The 11,603-nt window shown below is 40.6% G+C and overlaps 1 protein-coding gene across 1 annotated transcript; it reads right to left on the bottom strand.

The window, feature by feature from the left end:
• Positions 1-6,007: 6,007 nt before the first annotated feature.
• SEPHS2 (selenophosphate synthetase 2) lies at positions 6,008-8,526 on the bottom strand. The gene has a single exon (XM_044665798.1). It carries the CDS (start codon positions 8,524-8,526, stop codon positions 7,165-7,167), a length of 1,362 nt encoding a protein of 453 aa, XP_044521733.1. The 3' UTR covers positions 6,008-7,164.
• Between the last annotated feature and the right edge of the window lie 3,077 nt (positions 8,527-11,603).

Below are 11,603 nucleotides of genomic sequence, written 5' to 3'. Positions count from 1 at the left end.
ACCTCCCACCTATCTTTCTTTCCATTCTTGACTTATTTTTCCTAAACTTATTCTTTATCTCTCCTGGGAACTCCAGTCCCTCCAACCTTCAATGTCCTTCCCCTTCTTTTTCTTCCCTTCAATGCTAATCCTATGGTTGACTAGTTCAATTATACACTAATATAGGCTCTTACATCTCTTTTCCCTTTGCACTGTCTTCAGGCAAAAACCAAATCTAGGTTATCTCCATGATAAAACTTCTCTACTTCTGTGCTGCTTCAAAAATTACAAAACCTTTTTAAATAGTGTATATTTTTTAAAATTGATATAATTTTAACTGAACCCTTGCTAGTTCATAGCAATTCTTCTGTTCTCCTCTGATGGACCATATATCATACAATGATAGTTATTTCAAACATTCTCTTCTTTCTTTCAAGTTCCTTACATTGTCTCCTATCCCTTTCTCTCCCTCTTTTACTGAGAAAAATCAAGACTACCCATTATGAGCTCCTTCTTCCCTGCTGAATAACTCAAAATTCCTTTATTTTGATTTCCATTTTCTTTTCCTTTTCTCCATTCACTTTTTCAATTTTTTTTTTAAACCCTTAACTTCTGTGTATTGACTTATAGGTGGAAGAGTGGTAAGGGTAGGAAATGGGGGTCAAGTGACTTGCCCAGGGTCACAAAGCTGGGAAGTGTCTGAGGCCGGATTTGAACCTAGGACCTCCCATCTCTAGGCCTGGCTCTCAATCCACTGAGCTACCCAGCTGCCCCTTCTCCATTCACTTTTACCCTGGATCCCATTCCCTCATCTCATCTTGAAGTTTGGCCCCTTTATCATTCATTTACCTTATCTTAAATCTCTCTTTATCAATTGTCTCTTCGCTAACTACAAATAAGAGATCTCCCCTATCCATTAAAAAAATTTCATTTGACCTTATCATCTCAAGCTATTATACTTCTTCACTTTTTCTTTGCACATCCAGTTTTTAGAATAGTTTACATTTACTGACTTAATTTTCTCTCTTTCTGGTCCTTGACCTCTTGCAAAGCATGGTTCCAACTCTACTAAACTAAAATTATTCACTTCAATGGCCTTTTCTTAGCCCTAGTTCTTCCCTTCTCTAGTCAATTTTGGTACTGTAGACTATCCACTTCCAGAAATTCTCCTTCCATGGCTTCTGTGACATTTTTTTTTCTTGGCCCTTATCCCACTTAAATATTCTTTCTCAGTCTCCTTTGCTGGATTTAGTCCCCCAAGGCTATTTTGATCTACTAGTTCTATCTCAACATTCTTAGTTGTCTCATCAGTTCCCACTGGCTTAATTATTTTTATATAACTTCCAAATCCACACATACAGTCCTAATCCCCCCCTCATGTACTTTAGTCCCATAATATCAACTGCCTGCTAGGATACTCTATCTGGAGGTTTCATCCACAACTCAAATTCACCCTGTCCAATCTGAATTGTTTTATCCCCTAAATCCACTTCTCCTCTAAATACCTGTTTCTGTTGAAGCACCACTACTTTCCAATCACCCAAGTTCAAATCAAAGACTCAAGAGTTGGAAGGGACTTAAGAAGTCTTCTATTCCAATCCATATAAGAACATAAATCTCGGCGTGTACAATAATTTTTTTTTTTTTTAAACCCTTGTACTTCGGTGTATTTTCTCATAGGTGGAAGATTGGTAAGGGTGGGCAATGGGGGTCAAGTGACCTGCCCAGGGTCACACAGCTGGGAAGTGGCTGAGGCCGGGTTTGAACCTAGGACCTCCTGTCTCTAGGCCTGACTCTCACTCCACTGAGCTACCCAGCTGCCCCAATGAATTTCAATTTTATGTAACCTGACCAAAGACTCTAAGCCCACCCTAGTTAACATTCATATGTTCTCTTCCAAGATGATTAATTTTTCTAATTGGGGCCTCAGTTTTTGAATCAATAGTGACTGAATTTAAACAAATTCTCTCAAGCATTAAGGCAATTCTAAGTTTGAAGGGACAAGTGTTAGGAATAAATATAAGCAGCAACAGTGTCCAGCTATGATAGATGTGAACTTACAAAGGATTGGTGACTTAGGAAATATCTAGGAATTGTAATAAGACTTTTTATCCTGCTATAGATTCTTAGGGGAATATAAATTTGGGAAAGATACTGAAGAGGACAAATGAAAAAGTTACGATGTCCAATACCCTAGAGCAGGGGTCACAAGTATGGCTCTCAAGCCATATCTGATTCCACCTCCCAACCAGCCAGTCTGGGCAGAGCCCCAGGATGTGCCCCAGGGGGCCCTTCAGCCCCCAACCCATATTCCAGCACCTTCGGCCTCCTTCCTCTTCCTTCCACAGGTGTTTATGGCTCTCATAGCCAAAATGATTGCCAGCCATTGCCCTAGAGCCTTGAAAGTCACCAGAGAAATACCTATTATTGAGGCTGCAGATAATGTAATTTTTTGAAAATGAAAAATAATAATTGGGTATAGGGGGTGTGTGGCATTGGATGGGAATGAATAGGGTAGTAAAGACAAATTGAAACTTCCTTTCCAAGATTTAATTCTTAACAAGGTTAACTCCCAGGAACAAGATTAAGGACAAGGTCCTTGTTCTGGCATTAATAACTTCATACTACTCAGAATACTTGTTAGTCCACTAAAACCACATTTGAAGAGGATTAATTTTGTGGCCAACTTTTATGCTGGAGCTTATTCACTTGGACTTTACTAGAGTTTCTAGAGCAGCAACTGACTCTTCCATCTTTTCTGTATGTGTGATATTAACTCCTCAGAATATTTTTAAATAAATAAAATGGGTAAGATTATAATGGAAACAAATAATATTGAAATGGTTATCAAATATAAAAAAAATTTTAACAAAGATTACCTGTTTAAGAGACTCAAAGAACAAGAGTACATAAAAGGTAGTCTTAGATAACTTGGTGGTGGGAAATCTGCAGATGTAAGTGCCCCATGGGATCTTTATGCTCCAAAGACAGCAATAGTAAAGTGCAGTGGCAAAGAAACATAGTTCCTAAAGAACCATGCTGTGCTGAATATGCTGGAATAAACAGAACCAAGAAACAAGGCCCAGAGACATGATGTAAAACAATCTTTCAAAGGTACTGTGAGTCAAGGACTATGAATGTCTGGAAAGGCCAACTGTAGGAAAAAGAAAAAACTGAGAAATTAAAGTCTAAAAGGTTGTATAAGTTCCTTATAGGTGAGGATCTCCAGATGGAGACAGTTAAGTCTTATAGTGACCACAAGAGCTTTCTTTTAGTGGGAGGGCCTCAACTCTTAAGTTTGTACTACAAATCTGAATAGGTATCTTTGTTGACCAATTATGAGTTCTGATGTTAGTCCTTTGTAGCTTGTGTTTTCTATAAAGTTTGTCTTGTATTTAACACACTGAATCTTTGCATAAGGGCCGAAAGTCCTCTTCCCTTGTGCATGCTGAGGTTTGAGTTAAATTCTGATGTCCTCAGAAGAAATCCTACATGGGGACATAATACAAAATGAAAAAATTTTTAATGACTGAATCTTAATTAAATCTGCATCCAGAGCTTAAGGTTTTTGATGGGTCATGGCTATGACCCTATTCCTCCTGAAAAAATGGTAAAGGAGTTTGAAGAATACCAGTTCTCTTACCAGGTTATCTGGTAAGAATGAAGTATTTTTTTTTTAAAGAAATTTTTTAAAAAGAGAAAAATGACCTTAGGTGGTCATGAGTAGAAGACTGTGATAGTCAGGGAATAGGGACCACTGAAAAATTGTAGTTAAGAAATATAAGACTCCTTCAGTAGAGGAGGGAAATCTCTTCTAAAATCAACAAGTCTGCTTATGATCAAAGGGATAAGGATAGGGATCAATAGATGTCAGAGAAAGAAAAGACAAGTAGCAGTAGTGACTCTGCTGAAGGGTTCATGTCAACCTGACACTAGCAATTGAGTTCATTTGTATTCCTAAGGTATGTATCCTAGATATGATGGTGAGCCTACCAAGACTTATCAAACTTTATGGCTACTACAAATTTCTGTTGATTCACCCAGGGACAAATAAAATTGCCAAAGGCATCTAGAAAGACCAGGGCAAAATAATAAGGGCCTAGCCAGCATAGGTTTTTCAATCACTGCTAATAATCAAAAGTAAAGGCTTCTTAAGAGGATCTGAGATATCTCTACTGAGATAGTTAAAATGATGGTATCTAAGAAAAAGTTTTATATTTTTGGTATGTGTATTGACAGTCACTTCTTCCAAGAATGGAATGCACCTAAAAAAGGTCTGGTTAAAAAAAAAATCCAAATAATTGATAAGCCACATAGAGCCAGGTACAAATTCCTAAGACACTGTATAGGAACCTACTTTCTGGCCTGAAGTCTTGCTGACCTAATAAAAAAAAAAAAGGCTTTGAAATGAAAAGCAAGAAGAGAGAAGCATGCCTATTTATAACTGCCAAACTAGATAACAGTGTTGCTACAAAATAGACAGAAGGGAAGCAAAGGGACAGTAACTGGCCAGATTTCAAGAAAAGGAACATAAAGCCCAGGGCTTCAGATTTGTGTATGTAAATCCATGTAATTTAAATAATGTGGCCAAGTGACCTAAATTCAAGGAAGCAAATTTGACTTTACAGATATCATATTGAGACTTGGTGGGATGAGGTCTATGATTAGAAAATGACCCTGGAAGGTCATGCATCTTATGTAAAAGAAAAAGATTAAAAAGGTGACTGGTAAAGAATACCTAATCAAGAAAATATATTTGTGTGAGAAAACCTAGGAGTCAGAAAGGGAAGCAAGGTACAAAAGTACTTTTAACAAAAATCAGCTGAAAGAGGAAGAGAATGTTGTGGGAGTATATACTATGGCGCACACATGCAAAAGGAAATAGACATGGAGTGGGAAATAGAACTTTTAAAAAACCTTAGCAAGGAGGAATGATATAGTAATGACAGCAAACTACAATTATCCAGACATCTACTATAGCTTTCTCTGCCAAAAGCAGAACAGCCAATATTTTCTGGCTTGCCTTTTTTAATTTTACCCTTCAAAAGGTAATGGAAGCAGCAAGGGAAGTTAAGATTCTAGACCTGCTTCACACCAACAAAGAGAAACTGGCTACTGAAGTAGAAATGATAGCAAATTAGAAGTGACCATTTTACCTTAAAGTTCCTAAAATATTAGCATTAACTCTGAGAGGTGAAGAACAGACTTCAAAGTTCAGAGAAAGCAGTAAAATTGTGCAAATAAATCAGCCCAAAAGGGACAAAAGGCTCTCAAGATTTAAATTTTGAAGATACGAAGAGAAGCAATGCTGAGAAGGAAGAGGAGAAATTTGTCTAAAAAGTCTCATAAAGGACAAGGAACTCATCAACCAACTTGGATTTTTAAAAGCAGATCAAAGAAAGATCAGGTAATTAAGGACAAATTCAAAAGCATGATGTGGTACTTAATAACAATGTAAAAAGCATTAAAACTCAGAATAAACTCAGACTGTCCAGGAATGCAAAGGCAACAAAAAAAAATGCATTTAGCTTATATTGGTGAAAAAAGGTAGAAGGGATGATGCTACTGCCTAGAATGTTTGCAGCTATGATAACAAGTAAAAATAACAACAATTACAAAATAGAGCACTTTAATGTTTACAAAGTGCTTTATATAAACTTATTTGATCCTTGGCAAAATTACTCAATTTTTTATTTCTCTTTCAAATGGGATAGTTCTGGGGCTGGAAAGGACAGAACAAAACTGTTATAGAAAACAAAAACATAAGATAAGCAAGAATATATTGAGAACTCATGTCTGAATAATCTCAAGTGACTAAGCTCACATGAACTTACTTCCAGGGTACTTCCCTTCACTTAAAAGACTTGGAGGATAAGATTGGTAAACCACTGTCAGTGATATTTGAAATAATAATAGTTGATAATTATATATTTCTTTTAAGGTTTACAAAGCACTTTACATGCATTATCTCATTTGAACCTCATAACAACTCTGTGAGGGAAATACAAATATATCTTAATGATGAGGAAACAAATTCAGAGATTACATGACTTGCCCATGGTCACATAACTAGTGTCAGAGGTAGGACTTGAAACCAGGTTTCTTCTATGTCTAGAACTCTTTCCAGAATTAGGAGAGTGTCCCACACTTGGAGAAGGGTGGTAATGTACTGATTTTCAACAAACAGAACTATAATAGGCCAGAGAGATTAACTTTGATACCTATCAAAATAGAATGTATTAACAAATAAATCAATCATGAATATCCAGAAAAGACTGCATTGATCACAGAAAACCATCAATGGCATCTCCAAGAACAGGTCATACCAAACTACCCCATTTCTTTGTTGATACAGTTGCTATACTGATAGATAAAAGGAATGCTGAGAATATAGTTTATCTAGATTTTATTTACTTGTTGATATCTAAAAATTAACTTTTTATTAGTTGAGTGACCAGGAATTAAGATTATACGTTTTAGTGACACCTACGCCTAGGCTCTGAGGTTGTGCTCAGCCTCTTCCAGCCCTTAATAGGGTTTTATGGGAGAAGCATCATAAATAGAGACAAGGCTTGTGGTTAGCAGAATGGCTTCAGGTCATTACTTCCCAACCTTTGGACAAGCTGCTCACTTCTTGGCCAGGGTGGGAAAGAGCCAACACTTCAAAGGGAAAAAAAAAATCCAATAAATAATTCCAGATAATACCATCCTACTATTACAAGTTTGAAAGATCTTTGAAACTTCCAGGCTTATTTGCTTATGATCTAAGTTCTTTCCAATTTGTCCACCTTCAATAAATAATCTAATTTCCTATGTATGAATATAATCAACAAAGCAATCTCTCTAATCATATAGTTCAAGAAATACCCTCAAACTCTAACAGCTTCATCTTGCTGCTGGAAGGGGAAATAAAATTATTCTGCTTCCCTCCTATAGAAGAGAAGGTCAAACCATCCAGATAGTAAAACATCTAAAATATAATTTATGACATTGAAATAAGCATAAAAGCAGCTGTTTTCCTTAACTGGCTCATTAAAAAAAGTCACCCCAAGAAGGCAACTTTTTACCATTCAAACAGGTTTCTTTGGAAATTTCCCCTTCCCCCAAATAATAAGTAGTCATTTTAAAAGATCCATGATTGTGTCCAAAAGTCTATAAGGTCCAAATGATTGCTGCTTTACCATCTCATGAACCAGGCTCAAGGCTTGCATGGGAATTATTGGGATGAAGGGGTACAGTGGCTCCACGTGGTGTGACTTCGATAATCCCTGGTTTGTCGATGATGCGGGCTGTCTGGTTTCCTTTTTCCACAATGCCAATAATCCAGGCTTGGTGACCCTCTCCATATTTGGGGGACTTGATTTCAGAACAGAAACGAGCTGCATGTTCTCGGGGCAGACAAATCAGTAGACCCCCAGAGGTTTCCGCTGATGTTCCCTGGAGAAGACCAAAACGCCCACTGGCCTTACTAATAGCAGCCATCTTGGCAATGATTGGAAGATTATGAATGACAAAGGATACTTGACTTCTTTGTTGCTTTGCAAGATTCTGTGCATGTCCCAAGATTCCAAAGCCAGTGACATCAGTGGCAGCATGAGCATTAAAGGTGTGCATTAACCCAGCAGCAGTTCTATTCAGCATGGCCATGCTAAACATAGCTTCCTGATAGGCCAATTCTACATCTTCTCTGGTTACCACTAATTTTATTTTATTCCATTTTTCTGGATTATCCAGCCACTGGTGGGCATTGACTGCCACTTGAGTTCCTAAGGGTTTGGTCAATACCAGCACGTCCCCTGGAACTGCACTGTCTGGCATGATGAATTCATTAGGTTGACAGACCACAGTAGCAACACCTCCAATTATGATCCAGGGGTTTACAACGGTCTGTCCCCCAGTCACTGAGGTTCCTCCTTCCTCAGCAGCATCTCTAAAGCCTTTGATCATGAGAGGCATTACTTTTTCTCTCTCCTCCTCATTCATCTTTTGGCTGACACTAAGTAACATCAGCATATTATCACATTCGGTAATGCCCATGGCATACAGATCACTTAGCACATTGGCGCAGGCAATTCGTCCCATCATGTAGGGGTCTTCAACCAAAGGGTAAAAGAAGTCGGTGGTCTGCACAAGCGAAAGTCCTCCATGTCTCAAGGGGATCACGCAGGAGTCCATTCCTATGCCGAGGGTGGGGGAGGAGGGGCTGGGGCCCGTCGCGGAGGGCAGGAAGGGCCCGGCATCCGGTCCAGGTTCCAGGACCGCCGGCCCGGCAGCCTCTTCCGCAACAACATCCCCGAAGCCAAGGTTTAGGCCGGGGGCCCGCGGGGGCCGCTCCTCCGGCCGCGTCAGTCCCGCCAGGAGAGTGAGCAGCGTCTCCTGGGGGACCTTGCAGCCTCATCCCTTCATGTCGGAGAAGCTGGTCAGGCGCCAGTTCGGACTCAACCCGATCGCCTGGGGCTCAAAGGGGCGATAGGAGCCGGCCAAAGAGCCACCGGTGGCCGGAGTGCAGGCTCCATTCCCAACGGTCGCTGCCGCCGCCGCAGCCATAGCGCCTGCTCAGTCCCGGCCGCGCCCGGCTCTCGCGAGGGTACGGGTAACTGCCTCCTCCCAAGAGTTCCTTCCGCCGAGCCTATGACGAGAGGCGCGTCTTAGGCTAACCGGGGCGCGAGTTGCCGGGCTGCCCCCTAGAGTGTCTCTTACCGCTTTAAGGGCGATTTCTCGGGCTGCAGCTAAGTGTGTCTCGTGCTGCGCTGGGGCAGGAGCTCCCGGGCTGCTGCCGCAGAGCGTCTCGTGCTGCTCTAGGACGCGAGCTCCCGGGCTGCTGCCGCAGAGCGTGCAACGAGTGGGAGGAGAGGCTGCGGAACGCGCGGAACGGCCCCACGCAAAGAGCCCGGTTTGGGCTGGCTCCGAGCCTCCTAGCGAAGAGATTGTCGGGCAAATGTGCTAGGGGGTGGGACTGTGCTAGTGCGCGGGGAGGGGTTGGGGAGGGGGAGTGCCGCTACGGTTTTATCCGAGATAAAGGCAGGCCTGGTAGTTAATAATTAGCTTGTGTGTGTGGTTGCTGGGTGTCGGGGCTAGGATGCTGCCCCTGGAGGCCAGAAGACCTTGGTTCCGGTATTGCCTCGGAAACTTGTGAGCCAGGCGTTTAATCCCTCTGTGCCCCACACAAAGTACTGCAGAATAGATCCCCTGCGGCTTGTAGGGAGGGTTCTTGTTAACTCTTGAGAATTCCCTCTTTTGTCCTAAAATAAGATAGTGTTGCTGTTTGATGGTTTCAATCGTGTCTGCCTCTTCTTGACCTTCTCTGAGGTTTTCTTGGCAAAAATGCTTAGGGTAGTTAGGAAACTGAGGTAAACTGTGTCCCAAGGATGATTTGGGAGGGTGGATTCCAACCCAAGGCCCTCATTGCAGGTTGTCCGCAGATGAAACCAAGCTAAACAGTAAAGGTCCAAAAAGCTCTTGATAGACTATAGAAGTTTAGTCTGTTTAAAAGGATGGAATTTAGTAGAGCTGCTCAAATTTACAGATAATGGCAGTTTCTTCCAAAAAGATATGAGACTTGACTAAGTAGACCACAAATTCTTTATGAATAGGCAGTGTAGAAAGCCAAGAAAGCTCGTGTGATCTTCACTTGTATTGAGGGTCAAAGTGTCCAGAACTAGAGCAACCCAGCCAGGAGTCAGGAAGACCTAAATTCAAATCTGGCCTCCGACACTTACTAGTTGTGTGATTTCTTTAGCAAGTCACTTACCCTGTTTGCCTTAGTTTCTCCATCTGTAAAGTGAGCTGGAGAAGGAAATGGCAAACCACTTTATCTTTGCCAAGAAAAACCCAAATTGGGTCAAAGACTTAGATACCAATGAAAGCATTGACCCCCACATCTAGAATATTGTGTTTATTTCTGGACAGCATGTTTTATGAAAGATATTGATAAACTAAAGATCATATAAAGGAAGGGAAACAAGTACTTGGAATTCACAGCAGTATAAGGTCCAAGGGAACCAGGTGGCCCAGTGAAGAGAGCACTGGGCCTGGAACCAAGAACTGAGTTCATAATCCAGCCACTGGCACTGCTAGCCACACACCCAAGGTAAATCACTAAATAATCTTATCTGCCTCAGTTTCCTAAATTTTAAAATTTGGGGAAAAAAAATCCTCATAACCAGGAAGATCAAATGAGATATTTGTAAACTGCTTAGCACAGTGCTAGAAAGGATCAGGCACTTACAAAGTGCTTGTTTACCACAACTTACTTCCTTACCCTATTTCCCTAACTCCTAAAGGAATTATTAATATTTTGGCTAGAGAAGAGAACTACAAAAGAGAGAGGACATGATATTGTCAGCAAGTATTTATAGTTTGCTCATCAAGAACAGACTCCATTTATTTTGCTTGACATCAGAGTATTGAAAGGCTACATTTTATTATAAGAAAATGCAATATTAATTCCAAGTAGGATCACAGAAATGTAATTAATTCCATTTAGATAGTACCAGTCTTAGGTTTGGTTGAGCAGATCACTGAGCTGCTATTCTGATTTCTCACCAACATCAGCTGTTTTCATTGATTTGGGACCCCTGAGGACTGATGGATATGTCAGTCTCACCCCTGGACACTCTTCTCTAATACTGATTCTCTGATGATCAAGAAATAATAAGCACAGAAGAAATAGAGGGATCGTGTATTCAGAGACACACGGCAGCCAGGGGAGAGACAGGTAAGCCACTGCCCTTCACTACCCCACAACACAGCAGTTTTTTAGGTTTGTTTTTTTTTTTTTTAATCAATTATATGTAATAAATTTCCATACTAGTTCTTCTAAGTTATATGGTTGAACTTATCATCCTCCCTTTATTCCCTTCTGCCTCCCAGTACTGGCAGGCAATTTGGTCTGAGTTATAGTATTATCATGCAGAACCATATTATTCATTTAAGTGAGTAATCTTATAAAAACCAAAACCTCAAAACATAAGCCCAAATAAACAATCACACAGCAGTTCCTGAACAAAAAGAGCTAGGGGAAAGACACCCAGATTCATTTCTAGCTCCATACCTCCTGGACCACTGGGCTATTCTAGCTCCACAACCAATCAGAATACTCTTCAGCAATATATAACATCACTGATCACCAATGGCCAAAATAGTCTCACCAAGCCTCCACAAATGGTTGAATTGGAAGCAGACCAGGAAATCCTTGCATATATATTCTGTTTGACTCACCAGGAAAGGCAAAATCTTCTGTATTTGAATACTGGATCCCATTAGGCAATAATCCCCTCCATTTCAGTAGATCATAGAGCTAGAATGGACCTCAAAGACCAGCTGGCCCACAACACCTTCAGTTCAGAAATAGGTCATTACACAGATTGCACTTATAGGAAATTAACGCCAAAAGAGATTAAGTGGCTTGATCAAAGTTAAAACAAGTAGTAAGCACCAGGGGTAAAATGTTAACCTGGTTCATCTGTCTTCAGAACTCATGCTCTTTCCATTGTATTGTCACACTGCTTAAAAATCTTCATTGGCTCCCTATGACCTTCCAAATATAGTTCAGATTTTCTCTTCCTGGCATTCAGCCATACAACCTTCTAGACCAGGGGTCAGCAATGTATGGCTCTTGAGCT

Source organism: Gracilinanus agilis, chromosome 1, assembly GCF_016433145.1.
Source record: "Gracilinanus agilis isolate LMUSP501 chromosome 1, AgileGrace, whole genome shotgun sequence".
Classification (NCBI taxonomy): domain Eukaryota; kingdom Metazoa; phylum Chordata; class Mammalia; order Didelphimorphia; family Didelphidae; genus Gracilinanus; species Gracilinanus agilis.
The sequence above is the reverse complement of the archived record's forward strand: the minus strand, read 5'-3'. Positions and strand labels throughout refer to the sequence as shown.